Here is a 16,697-nt window from a genome sequence, read left to right on the forward strand (position 1 = left end):
CAAAACTCGTCATGTCACCCGTCCAATGACCCCTCGGGGTGGGGTACTACTGGCCAGGTCTGGTAGGGGTATGATGGCCAAAGCTGCTAATCCCAGACCCCATTTTAGATTCATTGTGACCAAAAACTGATACCCCATTTTAGACCATTCAATTTTTTTAGAAGATCCCATTTTAGACCAAAATACTTAATCACCGTTATGAAAATGTCAACCAGCGAATTTAATAGCTTGGGAAAACGGACGAGTCGAGAATTTATTATCATGTGGTTCCTTCCAGGACCCCATTTTAGATCAAACAAAATCGAAAAGTGTGTAAAGTGGACCCCATTTAGACTCCTTTAAAAATACAGTACCTGTTTTAGAGCAAAGGGCGAAAAAAACACCCAAAGGGCGGCACATATACATATACCCAATAGGCGGGAGTACCCCCCACCCCAGTCAATGACATCCAGAACGACAGTGTTGTCACAATTAAATTATACACACACACCTCTAACATTCCAAAATTGAAAATTTATTAGCAATAAATGATCAACCAAACATAATCTTTATAGCGCAATAAATATACATAAGCTAATCTATGTTTTGAATACATTTTCATGTCATCAACATTGTGATATTACATAACCATACAGTGTAACAGCAGTTCAAGAATACATGTAATATATGCACAACTCAGCTTAGAAGCAACACTGGCGAGTAACTGCCATAGAATAGTGCAAAAGAACTAGCCTATTTAAGTTTTTAACCAAATAACCAAATGGTGCACACACACATGCACATACACATACACAAACACCCTCAACTGGTATTGGTATGTATTACATAATTATAACAAAGCAAATCATTTTTTTCAGAAACAAAGAACTGATTATATATTTTTATTATTTTCAGGAAATAAGCAATTTTATTTCGACCTCTCCTTCCTAATAATCTTTTTGATTTGACAAGTTGCAAGATAAAATGAACTTTCGATGTGACCGTTTGTTTCGGGTCGTCGTTATTATTTCTGTCAGTGTCCTGTATTCCATCCATAATGCGGTGACAACTCTCGCTCCAATAGTTGTTCAGAAGGAATTGTTATGGGAAGGTGGTTCAACTGCCGAAGTTGCTTCGTACCGAATTCCAATAATCACCAACTTGCCTGATGGAAGTCTACTTGCATTCGCCGAAGCACGGAAATTCTCATCCAGCGATGCAGGCGCCAAATTCTTAACCCTACGACGAGGGTTAAGTGATGGTTCCTTTTGGAAGCCTGTAGAGATGCTCGTTGAAGACTACCAAACTCCTGATGGACTTAACCTTGGCGCAGTATTGGTTGACAACGTAGAGGGCTCCCTTATCGTCTTGTACAGCTACTGTATACATGAGACTTGTTCTGGTAAAAATAACGGTACATACATCTACATGATAAAAAGTATGGATTGGGGTTTCACATGGAGCGAGCCAGTCGATGTCACAGTAAAGAACCCTAAACTCAAAGGGTTTCCGTATGCACCTGGCCCAGGTTATGGAATCCAGAAAATGCTGGCACCGAATAAAGGTCGTCTTGTTGTGTGCGGTCAGCAGATATCCCCACATGGAGAAAGGGAAGGATTGTATTGCTTGACAAGTGATGGTAAGTACGACACAGCCCCTGAACGGCTTTTAAGGAAACGTCACTCCAGGAAATAAAGGTGTTTTAATAAACTTTGGGTTCTGGAGAGTCATTTCATGATTTGACAAGAAATACCGAATTGAAACTCTCTATATATTGTTCTCATCAGTGGACCACTGTTGTTTCATTGGACTTAGCAAATATACCTAAGTATCAGATGAACAACGACTCATAAGAGTGTATTACATTCAGATGAATTGTCGCGAATATTCAGTGTATGCACTCTATGCCGGTAAGGATATCCACAATTTTAAAGAGTATTTGTTACGCCAAATGGGATTGAATATTTACATGTACATAAATATACATACACCATACCTCAGACCCAGTATAATAGTTACTATGGTAACATCGCATTCTGCATGGACAAAAATATGACAATACACAATAACAAAAAAAACCCCGCATTTTAAATCGAACGAATTTAATTAAATTTATTTTGTGATATATCTATACGTTGTATACGTTAATCATGCAGTAACGGTCATCTGACTTCAGTTACAACTTTGTAAAAAGACTTTGACCTGAATCGTCTTGGGACCCAACTCAGCACTTTATTTATAGTACAATATTCGTTAAAACATTCTATGTTTATGATGAAGATGTTTGAATTCCACACATTTAATATACATATACTATAAATCTGGACATTTTGCCCAATGTCGCTGGAAAACAAAAACACCAAAGTAAATAGTGACTATAATATCTTCACAATGTACTAGTCTGGTAATGAGAGAAAATTTGTCTTTTGGAACTTAGTGAAGACTGTAAAATAGCAAAATTTTGTAGTAGCGAAAATATCTAGGTTTACAGTATTTGAATCACATTACCTTTACTTCTGAAAAATACTAAATGTTCCACCCACAAGATATTGATTTTATGCTGACAGCCAGTCACATGAGTGCCACAAGACTGTTGGTAAATATGTTGTCATTTCCTACGCCGATGACGCATACTGTTTAGGCTCCTAAAGAAATACACACTGCACACTGTCACACACACATACACACACACACACACACCCACACACACACACACACACACACACACACACATATATATAAATATATATATATATATATATATATATATATATAATCTTAAACAATCTTAAATAATCTTAAATAATGACAAGAGTGAGTGATATATATATATATATATATATATATATATATATATATATATATATATATATATATATATATATATATATATATATATATATATATATATATATATATATATATATATATATATATATATATATATATATATATATATATATATATACCCATACACAGTGAGCACAATGCCGTGGGATGTGCTTGTCGGATGGGGCATTGACAGGACGAAGATTATTTAAGATTGTTTAAGATTATTTAAGATAAGTTGCTGCACTGCGAACTCGAATATTGGCCATATTGCATTATATTATTGCAAGCCATTCGATTGACACTATTAATGACGTCGGTGATGCCAAATTTAAACGACCTAGAAATTCGTAAATCCATTGTTGTTGCTACTGGTTGTAGAGGTTGGACCGGCGTTTCGGTGTGTTGGCATATTGTATACTGTGATGACTGATTGATTGACTGGCTAGCAGATTGGCTGGCTGACTGATTGATTGACCGACCGAAAAAAAATCCGGGTCATAGCGAATTCTGTCATTTGTTCAGTTGGCCTTTCTCACCTAATATCACAATAATACGATAACAGAAATGGGTGTATGGTGTCAACAAAACCCAACTCAAGGGATTTCCAACAGTTGCGCCAGTGACGTCATTGGGTCGGTTCATAATACAATGTATATGCTATTTTCTCTTTCTATGTTTTTAGATCACGGTACAACGTGGAATATCGGTGCAACAGTAATAGGACTGCCTTTCAATGTGTCCAAAAAAGCTGGTGACTTCGCTCCATCAGAATCACAGGTTTGTTACTCTTGTTTGTGTTCATTGACTTGAACTTTGTAATGACAACAGTGAGTGACTATGTGAGTAAGTGTGTGTGTGTGTGTGTGCGTGCGTATATGTGCCCTGTATCTATGAGCCTGTCTGTTCCTGTATTTGTACCTGTATCTGTATCTGTCTGTACCTGTATCTGTATTTGTATCTGTATCTGTATCTGTATCTATCTGTCTGTACCTGTACCTGTACCTTTATCTGTATCTGTACCTGTATATGTGTCAGTGTCAGTGTCGGTGTGTCTGTTTGGCTAGCTTTATGTCCATGTGAGCGTGTGTTTATGTCGGTGTATTAATTTTGCAAAAACTGGGACGCGAATTCGTAATTTTGAAATTACACATAAATTCAAAACCATTTTCTTTAGTGAATTTATGTTCGTTTTACGTAAAATTGTTGGCCCTTTTAATGGGCATGTGTATATATTTCACCGTGCTCTAAGCTTGGGATAAATATGTCCAATATTTGTTGTATCATACTATATACCTACCATACTCATTCTATCTTGTATATGGCCATACCAACAATGACTTCGTTTCGCTGAATTTGTAGTCCAACATATATCAAAGTTTGATGATATAGTTTAAGAGTAAAAGAAAAGAAAAGAGAAGCAAATGAGAAAATTGTCCTCATCTGCGATCTGTTATATGTGTTTACATGACAGGTAATTGAGTTGAAGAACGGTTCACTGGTGGCCTACACCAGAAACACATACGCCTATCATTGTAGCTGTAAGGTCGTTTCACTTAGTGACGATGGCGGAGACACTTTCCCTATCCAGCATGTATATTTAGACGAAGTGTTGATTGATCCGGGTTGTGCTGGCAGTGCGTTGCTACATAATGGTATCTTATATCATGTCAATCCTTCGTCGACGTCCGGTCGTGTCAATCTTACTCTCCGTTGGAGTGAAAATGAAGGGATGACGTGGGATGACGCCCTCATAATCGATCCTGGTTTCAGTGGATACTCTTGTTTATCAGCGATAGACGACAATAACATTGGCATCGTGTATGAAACTGCTGGCTATGATGACATCACGTTCGTAAAAGTTCAGTTACATCAATAGAACGATATGCAATTATCTCAGGTGAGGGAAGGGATAATAAATGTTAATTAAGCAACGGTTAAGATTCAAGTCAAGGATGGTTCTCTAGTACGAAACGTTCATGTCATTAGGTAGTTTGTACCGCTACCGGTCACTGTCACGATGTCTCAAGATGGTGACTGTGACAGGTGGTGGTGTTTTCTTAATATTTGTAAATACCTAATGTGTTAGACTAGGACCACCCTTGAATGGGATATTAGCCTACCAACGACTGTGCAATTACATGACCCAACCCTCTCCAATCTTAGGATTGGTTTGAGCTATTTTTATAACACGTTTAATTTTCAAGTAATAATTCCATTTTGTAAATTGTCGTTTGTTGTAAGGGTATTGTTTACTTGACATACTTACTGAAATTACTTGTAACATCGAACACACATCCTAACTTTGCATTTCAACTTTTGAACTTAAACGAAATCTTAACGTTTCCTGTGACCGCTGCCGTCAGTACGTAATAATAAGCATCATGTGATGAAATCATAATGACGTCATTATGCACAGTTACCGTTTTCATGTACTACTATACACGTATTGCCTGGCTATAAGGGCACACGTGGACGTCTATTACCCGTTGTACAGCAAGGGAAACTGTAGCTACATAACAGCATGAGGGGTAATGTGACGTCTGCTAGTGCCTGAAGAAGGCAAGGCAATAAGTGTTTTATAACATATCACGTTCTTTGGCAAGTATTCTTTCCAACCAAAGCAAACAACTGCACGATGTTGCCATGGTAATTTGCACTATCACAAGTGCACGTGGCTTGATCTGGACCAATCAGGAGAGAGATTTAGAATGAGTCACAGTAGAGTTTTACAGTACCACTAAATGCCGCTACAAATACTAGTATTGTGTATTCAGGTTTATTTTACACAGACCTTAGCCAAATATGCATTCAGGTAGAGAAAGTGTCGGATTTTGCAACTGATATAGTCTATAACTTAGATATCTACTCCAAGAGAGCGTTTTATACAGATCAATTTTTACTTATATACAAATAAACAAGTTTTATTTTGAAGACTGAAATACGGGCTGTAAATTTAATATTGAGTTTTATCATACATACTTTTATCAATCAATTTCTTTCTAATTTGACAATGTTTGTAATGTTGAATATTTTGACCTGGAAGAGCTATTAATAGCTCCTAAAGTCATTTGTGTATTGTGAAAAATGAAAGTATCTGTGTACGTCGAGTCGTTCACTCGCTATATCTTCTGTATATTATCAGATGGTACTTAGTAATCTAGGTGAAAGCTAGAATTAGATTTTTTCTAGACTGTTTTTGAAAATTCGTTTTTATTGCTTAGACTGTACTTTGTACTGTTTAAACAGGGTGTATAACTTAATATAAAATTACGAAACAAAAAGACAATTAATCACTGACGTCATCAATGCTTTCACTGCTCATCAGCAGTTACTGTACATAATTTGTATACGTCACAGTTGCTGTACATTATATACGTCACAGTGTTGTGCATTATATACGTCACTGTTACTGTACATTGTATACGTCACAGTGCTGTTCATTATATACGTCACGGTGCAATTCTAGAACCAAATAAATATTTACATTGTCATAAAATAAACTCATTTGTCGTACATCAATATAATTTGCATTATCTGTTGCATTTAAAATTATGGAACAGGGGAAAATCTCAAGTTGTTCAGTATTTCTTACAAATATTAATATAGACAAAACTTTAAGTTTTCTTGTAACCATAGTCTCGAAGTATCCGACTTTGTGCTTGGAAATGAAGGTCTTGGCCTTCTCAAAACATTGGTAGTTACTCCGTTTTAGCGAGAATACTTGCACATATAAAGCCGTGAACTGGAGAGTCATTTCATGATTTTACATCACTTACTTAGTCCCTACATTATGCGCGATTGCCGGGTAAACAATTAGTTGAAAATTGTTGTTCATTTGTTCAGTGTACTTCCTTTCCATGGACATGCATCGCCCACTTTGTGACGGACTGTTCCTGACTTCATCTTTGCTGCAATGATCTGATAGTGGAAGATTGGTAAGACGGGTAAATGATTTCATTATCACTACATCCAATGTTTGGTTACCCACGCTGAGCTATTTGGTCCTACAAATCCAGATTCACTGATTAAAAACAAAACACACTCGTCATCATCCTTCAGCTGTTTTGTAGGAAATGATCACGTGATTTACAAAATGCTAGACGTAATAATTCTTGAATGTGCACATTATTTCGTTGGTTGGATATTTATATGATATGATATGTTTTGGACTGATTTCATTCAGATTAGGATGACATGAGAGAAAAGAAATGTACTAGTGTAACGTAAAAGTAAAATTCATTCGACGAAGTGACTCCATCATTTGTCTCTGTGTGAGTAATTTCCAGTAATCAGAGTCTTTTAAACGTAGAAGTTGACAAAACAGTGTTGCATTGGCAACCAAAACTAGCCTGTCTTGTCGCTTGTCCGAATTATCAACAGCGCCATCATCGACACAAGTTCTATACAATTCCTTTTGTTTTTTCTGAAATATTTCCAGGTCCCTATAGAAACCTTTCCCCTGTGCACGGATTCGTGCCCATAATGTTTTATTAAAGAAGTCGTAGAGTAGTGTATCAGCCATACTCCATTCAAGTATTTTTTTCTCCGAAGTACGGTCGATGGTGTATCGCAAATGTTTACTTCGTATGTTACTCGGAAAATACATAATATCTTCAAATTCCCAGCACATTATTCGTTTCAGCAAAATCAACGATTCCTCATAGTGCTCCATGATAAGTACAAGGTCAAAGTCATTGGCAAGTTCTAGAATCTTTTGTCGTATATGAGTAACGTTTGTTTGTTGTGTAGGACTGAGTCCAAGGTCGAATAGTTGACCATTTCTTATCAAATTACGAGTTGGGAATTGTTTTTCGTATAACTCTTCAATTTTTCTCACGAACACTTCAAAGGGGTTTGTGTAGCCATCTAGGCCTAACTTTTTAGCCAATAGGAAAAATCCAAAACCTGATTCTAAGTTCGTAACGGGATTGCGAATAATTGTGATGTATTTTGCACCTGGTCGAATAACGGACTCAATCTCCTTCCGTGAAAATCTTACATGGCTGACTAACATATTAAACGTGCGAGGTCCACCACTCTCAAAATCTACGGGTGGAGGGGACTTCAGCGCCATTCCGCGGTCAAAGATGTTATTTAAGCTAAGTGTGGGGGTGTGAGGGTTTAGGATAAACGACAGATTGCGTAGGTAACCGTATCTTTGGAAGATGCCAGCCAGAGTTGAACTTCCAGTCTTGTGTGTCTTGGCAAATACGACGTTGTTGACTGGGTCACACGATCCGTTTCTATCCTCGTCAGCTGGGTATGAAATCCGAAACGCTTGCTCACCCCAACTCGTGCTGTCCTGGTCTACAATGGTCAACCTGTGGGAATGAAACAACAAAAAAATAACGTTATTGAGATGTCTGACCCGATCTAGAATGAAAAGTCAATCTGTGGGAACGAGAGCACATAGCCGTGACGGTACTGAGATGTCTGATAATTCAGTAAGGAATTTCATTGACAGATATGTTTCGGCCAAACACCACATTTCGATTTATTTGAAAGTGTGATGCTGTAACATGATCGGTTTTGGGTTTACCGGGCACGTACTAATATACCATGTCTACAGTCTTGAGTGAACCACCTCCAAACGTGCCTTGCCAATGATTGAATACACACAGTCGCAATCGATGAATTCCTTCCTTGCCATAGGGTGCTCATTTCCTTCGGTTGTTGTAAAAGAAAAGCGTCCAAATATGTGTTGTTAATCTGCAGAACATTTTATTTCCTTGACTATAAAATAGAACAGCCTGATTGGTGTCAAGATTTGGACATTTGCTATCCTATACTCAAAACTATAGAAAAACACACGAATGCTGCCAATTATGGGGCATTTCATTTCCTATCAAAAAAGCCTTAAATTGATGCTAAGTTTGGACATCTCATTTCTGTTATTATGAAACATATCAGTCTGAAACTGGTGCTAAGCTTGTGGCACTTTATTTCCTATGCCACAAAAGTACACGAATCCGTGACAATTATGGGACATTGTTTCATGATGATACGACTTCTTTATAAACATGTTAAATCAGGGGCAATTACGAGGTATTGAAAGTGATGATATATGGGATAGTTTATCTTCTGTGTTGTAGAACGTGAACAGGACAAAATCAATTCTAGACTATTTCAACTTGCGCAGTAGATTTATTGAGCGATATGAACCTATGTCAGATCGAGACAGTCTTTCAATTGCCTGTGGGCAGCGATTATGTTTTAAATGCATTCACAATCGAATTAGGTTAACTCATCTAACACCTCGAATAAGAAGAACTCATCATTTGCAGCTAGCTATTCCCATGATGGTAAGAATGGATGATATGGGAATGTTATACATACAACTATTCTCCATACAATATATGATTCATCATGCTAAATCAACGCTTAGCGTTTGTTCAGAATAATTTTGGAAATATTATGCCTCGTAAATGCGCATGAACATATTTATACAAAGTACTATAAAAATATTACATATGTGTAAGTAATGTACAGTGTATATATTACAGAAGCATGTCCTCTTCGTAAATTATGATTGTCGTGTCATTCCGACTGATGTGTCAACAACATATATGTCCATTTAACTACATAAAACTTGATTGCTAATAAATCATTCATGTTTATATTTCCCTAACACGCATGTCCACTTCCTGAATATTAATATTCTACTAATATGTTCGTTTGATAAATAACCATAATGACTGAAAGATGGTTCAGGGCGAATGGAAAGCCATGGGAGCTGAAGCTATCAGCATTTTGCCCCTGGACAAAACAATATAATCTCGTGGAATCGCATCCCCTCTTTTATTTCCAAAACTCTGAATAAATCTTAAAAATTCGATGATATTCCTTCTGGTGACAAACGAACAGAATATGTTTGCTGGCTCCTTATTACCGCCAGTGCAATTCCTGTTTGGTTTAAATTGCAGGTTAAAGAACGTTAAATTAGATTTACTATTCAGCTACTGTTATATTACTTGTATGCATACATAGATCACGTGATGGTTACCAAACCCAAGCTCCTCGTATGAGTTTTGCATCGAAATGTAATTTAGGAAAGGGCTTCGTGATTCCGTTAATAATCTTAAACACGAAAAGGAAGTGAAGATAGAACACACGACAGGGAAATTTTGATGCTGCTACCGGTGCCATTTTAAATAACATTAACGTTCATATAACGAACGCCAGTATATGTATATTATACAGAGTTAAAACAATATTATACATTACATTTATCTAACCAAATGTTTAAACTTTCGTATAAACCTTATTTTGTTAACTATTATTACTCTAGTTTATATATTTACTAGTTTGTCTTAGCACCAAATAGTTATTTCAGAAAATCCAATGAAGAAATGTAGTTTTCTTGACGAACGCAGTAGATTCTATTCTATATTTCATTATATCAATGATCATATTTAGACGTTCTGTAAAATACTTGTGGTTACAATGTACACACTAACATGATATTTCATTTTTGCCCGACATTTTTACAAACCATTTCGTAAAGTAAAATGACGGTGACACTGATTATCCAGAATAGTAAAAACAAATCAATAATATTCCATGCGCATTCAACTTTTAAAAAACTTGCATGTTTGTTTAAAATGCTATGCTCCTGGATTTCATCTTCGGTTGGCATGGTGACCATTGCTATGGACACGATCTTTTCAGAAACGACCATGCACGCAGCGTGGATATTTTATACATACCACTACTGTAGGTTTGACTGACATTTCAAGAAATGTAATAAATAACTGCTGTAGCATTTTGTTCATTTACATCACAGAAATCGTAAAACTTAGATTTAGACCTAAAAGATACTTCAGTACAATTTGTCTACATACAATGAAGGAAGACGATAGCGACCGATGGAAGATTAAGGTTTCTAAGCTTCTCAGAACTGAACGTTTCAACTGTGTAATAGAATTATGCTTGTAGTCCCAGGCGTCTTTTCCTCTCGTGCTAACCTTTCGTTTTCCGTTTCAAATTTTTCACCAATTACGGTTTAAATTAAACTCACGGGTCACAGTTCTCTCCGTGACTCTCTGTCATTTGCATAACACGGTAGGATGAGTCGAGTCTCCACTGACAAGTTCTCGATCACGGTACACGGTTATCCACATTCACATTTGCCGTAGGTGAAACCTTCTCTGAGAGACAGTATAGTTATCGATTTACACTCCCATACTTCTCCATCAGTAGATCAAAATCTGAATGCCTGGCGCATTTCTATATATTCATTGTGAAAATGAACACTTCGTAAATATGGGGCCGTTACGGAGTCGAAAAGCGATCGAACCGTGACGAACAAATGTATTCACTATCACGGTCTACGCTTGTCTGGCTTCCCCCAAATGAGTTGTACGTTCAGACCTTTGAATTCTGTTGACTTTATTTCAACACGTGGTACATTGTACAGATTCTACGAGGGAGTTGGATATCTGATACGGCAAGGTATATCCATACACGCATGTGAGATCTTTAAAAGCTCATATGGTGGCCCGGTCATATGTTACTTCCTAATGTACCGAAGCCACTATCTCACATACCACCCACCCAACCAAACCAAAGCAAACCTTATACATGTATAACGATGCCGTTCGTAAGATGACACTAACAAAGATAAATTACGAATCTCATGATTGGCATTAAATGCAACTTAAGTTAATAAATGTAAATTAGGCTAGACATGAGTTACATTACTGAAGGTTGTGAACACAATAGACGGATGTGTTAACACAACTGTAAAGGTTTCCAGGTCAAATCATCGATGGCAGCCTGAGGTGTTCTACCACATTTTACATGTATAATTCTTGGAACCGTGTTTTGAATCATAACTCATACGTACGTACATACATGAGAACATAGTACAAATGTATGTATGTATGTATGTATGTATGTATGTATGTATGTATGTATGTATGTATGTATGTATGTATGTATGTATGTATGTATGTATGTATGTATGTATGTATGTATGTATGTGTGTGTGTGTGTGTGTATGTATGTATGTATGTATGTATGTATGTATGTATGTATGTATGTATGTATGTATGTATGTATGTATGTATGTATGTAAGTATGTAAGTATGTGTGCGTGTGTGTATGTATGTATGTATGTATGTATGTATGTATGTATGTATGTATGTATGTATGTATGTATGTATGTATGTATGTATGTATGTATGTATATATGTATATATGTATGTATGTAGGGAGGTATGTAAGGAGGTATGTAGGGAGGTGTGTATGTATGTATGTATGTATGTGTGTAGATAGATAGATAGATAGATAGATAGATAGATAGATAGATAGATAGATAGATAGATAGATAGATAGATAGATAGATAGATAGATAGACAGATAGATAGATAGATAGGTGAACAGCCAGACAAACACACACACACACACACACACATATATATATATATATATATATATATATAGATTGATTGATTGATTGATTGATTGATTGATTGATTGATTGATTGATTGATTGATTGATTGATTGATTGATTGATTGATTGATTGATTGATAGGTAGATAGATAAAGGTAGACAGACAGACAGACATAGATAGGTAGATGGATGGATGGATGGATGGATGTGTAGGTAGGTAGGTAGGTAGGTAGGGAGGGAGGGTGGGTGGTCGGTTGGGTGGTTGGTTGGCAGGATGGATGGATCGTTAGACAGACAGACAGACAGACAGACAGATAGATAGTTCAATGGTTCATTGATCAATGGATGTATGGGTGGATAAACTGACGAATCAAAGGCCTGTTATCATTAATGGCTGGTTGAATGAATCAGTCAATTCTATCCCTATTACTACGTGTTTCGCTTACCAACCATTCCCCGACAAAGGATCTCAGAACGAATATGAAAACAAACCACGGAAACTCTCGTACGTCATACTCCATATATTATTAGAGCAGAGCACAAAAATAGACAGTTTCTTCCCTAGGCAGATTTGAAATTAGATCGGGATGCTTCGAACAGAATATGAGATGACACTTAGCGACCTTTGACCTTCATGCTCGATGTGTACAAGTACTACGGTCGTGTTTCAAGAAATGGAATATCGAGGACTCATTCAAGATCAATTTTTTTTACAATGAACAAATGTACAGGCGATCGATAAAACTCAAATGCCTGGAAGCACGGATTTTTTTTAGATGTCAAATTGTCAATGTGCATTTGCAGAATATATGAAAAAAATCCGTGTTGTCGACATACCCAGCATTCTAATTTCTACTCGTCAACCAATATGACAAAACGACAAAATAGCACGGTTTCCTGTCACCAAACATCTGATGTAGCTACTTGAACACGTCTTAACTTATCAACATTTCGTGGAAGACCTTTCTCACATTTTTGCATTTTTTCGCAGATGTTCATAGTTTCATTGCTATACTTTATATCACCATTCCATCCACTGTGTCGTCAAATTTTTTCTGTATAAAAAGTGATTAAGGTTTAATTAGATAAATGATATACATGTATATATACACGGTGCTTCAATCAAATTGTTATGCCAGTGGTCAATTTCGCTATACTAATTACAGTTTGTAAGAAATTCCACACCATGCTTCGTCTTATTTATCCATATTGATTTCACATCCCTTTTTGATTGCGATATTTTTAATTTGGAATATCATATTTCTAAATTGTTCCATTTAGTGATCGTCGACGCACCTTCAAATAACAAGAGGACGAAAAGAATACAAGCACGCTAGAAAGACCGCATGTAGATTTTTTGTAAAAAGACAGTCATTTCAGTAGACCTGACATTTTGAAACTAGTGTTATTTAACAGCAAACGCGGAGTTTTTCTCCTTGAAAAAATGGAAGTGAATAAAAAATGGAAGCTTTCTGAAAAGATGCTTAAATGGTTAGCACATAATTTTGGTACATGTGAAAACTAAAACGATCGTCTAATCTTATCGCAGTCACTCTCGTGCCTGTAGGAGATGACATTCAGCGGTTCGCTTACATACACGTCTTTATTTAGCGCCATTCCTCGATGGAATTCTTCATAGCAAAAATATTAGTTAGTGGTGACAAAAATATAACAGCACTACTAATGGTGGCAGTGGTACGTGTGACCGTACCGGTTACATGTTCACTAATGTGTATAACGGTTGTTAAACTGTGCCGGCCACCTTCATTAAAGGGCGATTATACTGAGTAAATTGCTCATGCATCTTCAGTTTAACATAAAAAAGAAAGACCTGAGACAGTCCTTCGGGAAGACCTTCGATTGATTTCCCATTTCCTTCAACCATTTACACACCAAGCATTGATTGACGGACTCAATTGAGCGCGTGAATTTAGAGATGGCGCGAGATAAACGAAGCGAAAAGCTGGAGGTGCTATTTCCATGCAAAGCGGCTTCGTCATTTGATCTAAATACGACGTAATTAGCATCATCAAATGAACAAATCGTACCGTTCCTTTGCTCTAGCCGCAACGGAGCATGTCACGCATAATGGCAAACGCACTTTGGGATTTCTTTTTTCTGAGGCTAATCGAATTTCTTTCTTGCACTAAATTTACTCTGCATTGATGCACGGAAATTGTGAACTGCCGTCTGTGACATCTGTCAGTCCGGCTTTTCTTGCCGCTGCGAGAATGAGATTCCAATTTACTTCAAATTTTGACCCGATCTCGCTCATTTTGGCTTGTAATTCTAGTCATCTACCTCTAAGGCAACAAGTAAACTAATTTAGTTTTCATTTTCTTTGCATACTGCCTGTCTTCTTCTTGTTATCAAATTTAGACTCCATTGAGAACATTAACGTGACATCGCATGTCTACCGTTCTAATACTCCAGACAAACGCTAATGTTAAGTCTTACGTGCGTGTGTGTGTTGTACAAGAACGGAATGCAAATTATAGGAATTGTAAAAATAACTGAATATAATATTAAAGCTATGCTACGTTCACCATGATATGTTATGCCATGTATATTATGCCAAGAGTTATTTTACAGGTTAATATGTAATATATCGCATCTTGTTTTTATTTTTTATTACCTATATGTTGTAATATTTTACTTTGATTCAGAGAGTATAATTCGATATTATTCCCCAATATTTCTTGACCTAAGGGGTCTTGTCATTACGAGTTGTTAGATGAGTAGTGACAAACACTAATCAAGAATATTTTCCAGTTGATCGAAGAAAGATATTGGCGCATAACATAATTATACCATAGCCATCGTAATGGCGAACAAAAATTGGGGAAAGAAATGCCAATTTGCCAACGTTTTGAATCATATAGCGAACACAGCAGAACCAGTGACGTAACATTAACAGACGTTGTCGTGACGTAGGACGACCAGAGTATATATTCCACATTTTTTGTTCAACTTGGCTCGTGCATGGTAAAATATCACAAATAGAGGAATATGTGTTCCTTCACTACTTCTGTTTACTTTGTGTTTCCATTAACTGTTGTAGTACCAGTGAGTCATATTTATATCGCATTTGGAACATTATGTCAATGTATAAAGACTTTCATTTCGTATGCCCGTTATGATATATGACTGAGTATGCTTCAGTTAACGGTGTGTCATACCATCACGATGCGATGTTTGAGGTTACCTGGTGAATACGATCTTTCTATATCCTTCATCTTTTAACCCGAAGGAAAACGAACGTCGAATACGAGCTTTTCTTCAGAACAGACACAACCTCCAACTGTGCAATGTTGAGTGTCTATACAACCACGAATACCAACAGTGACGTCTTGTTCGAAGATTTGCTTCTCGAAAATTGTATAAAAAGCAGATTCGTCATAAGTATATATTGTACATGTAATTAAACAGTTGGTTTAAGTTCAGTATGTTTATAAAATGCAGCAATAAAACAATCTAGAAGAAAAAAACACTGAAAAACTTGGCAGACATATATACATGTTATTTACTATAAAAAACAGCATTCTTTGACAATGTTAGTACATTAAACTATGTTATCTAGCTTGATAGTAAGGTAGATTGCGCCTCAGGGACATATGATTTCACTAAAAAGTCAAAGTTCATCATAGTAAAATTCAAAACTTTGCCCAAGGCTTATGAGAGCGTATTCCTGTTCCTTTTTGTAAAAAACAAAATAACTCCTGGTGTTTGCCATGTAGTTTTAGTGAAATCAACAATCTTTTATTCTCCCCATAGAGTTTACATAGTATTTGGTGGCCATATTTGATTCAGCAGCCATATTGGATTCTAAAATGACTTAATTTTGATGTTATTTTGACCGCTACTTTGTAAAAGTTTGGGTTGTTTACCGTCGATGTTTTCCTTGATTTTAACCGAGAAGTGCATGTGGTTGGGTTTCAAGTCTTGAACGAAGTATTAACTAAGGTATAAACTATTCATCCAGAGTTGCATATTACCTTAATGGTACGCTATATTAACATTTATTTGTAAACAAACTATTTAAAGCTCTAACGGAACGTATGTTTTAAAAATGTTTTGTTAGGTACAATAATTTAATAGTGAGCAGTATTGCATCACCAGTGGTTTTGGAGCTGTACACACGATAAATCAACTCAAATTGATGTTTGGGTCCTCACCAAAAAATCAGCACACTACAAGAGCGATCACGATTTCAACTTGTTTTGTACTGTTTATGGATAATATCAACCACTGATTAACATGTACAATGTCTAATTATTTGTATTTTAACAATTTTCAGTGAATATATTGTGGTTGTCTGATTGAAAATGATACTACAGTTACAACTAGAACAGTTTTTACATGGTGACACATTCAAAACCAAACTTTCGCCCAAGATTTAAACGTGCCATTAAACGTGCCATTACACTACCCACGGATAATATTGACCACCAATTAACAGATACAGTGTCTTTTTATAAGTAATTGACCCAT

At 36.4% G+C, this 16,697-nt stretch overlaps 1 protein-coding gene and 1 pseudogene across 2 annotated transcripts in view; one reads left to right on the top strand and one right to left on the bottom strand.

The window, feature by feature from the left end:
- Nucleotides 1–1,263: 1,263 nt before the first annotated feature.
- Nucleotides 1,264–4,997, top strand: LOC144442682 (sialidase-1 pseudogene; annotated as a pseudogene). Its single transcript, XR_013481651.1, has 3 exons — nucleotides 1,264–1,618; nucleotides 3,494–3,588; nucleotides 4,283–4,997. The product of XR_013481651.1 is annotated as a sialidase-1 pseudogene (transcript).
- A 2,027-nt stretch (nucleotides 4,998–7,024) lies between these two features.
- Nucleotides 7,025–16,697, bottom strand: part of LOC144442683 (galactose-3-O-sulfotransferase 2-like) — a 17,084-nt gene continuing 7,411 nt past the window's right edge. The window contains exon 2 of the mRNA XM_078132058.1: nucleotides 7,025–8,132. Within this exon, the coding sequence (XP_077988184.1) occupies nucleotides 7,025–8,132 (1,108 nt within the window). The remainder of the gene's footprint in view (nucleotides 8,133–16,697) is intronic.

The sequence above is a fragment of the Glandiceps talaboti genome, chromosome 11 (assembly GCF_964340395.1).
Source record: "Glandiceps talaboti chromosome 11, keGlaTala1.1, whole genome shotgun sequence".
NCBI lineage: Eukaryota > Metazoa > Hemichordata > Enteropneusta > Spengelidae > Glandiceps > Glandiceps talaboti.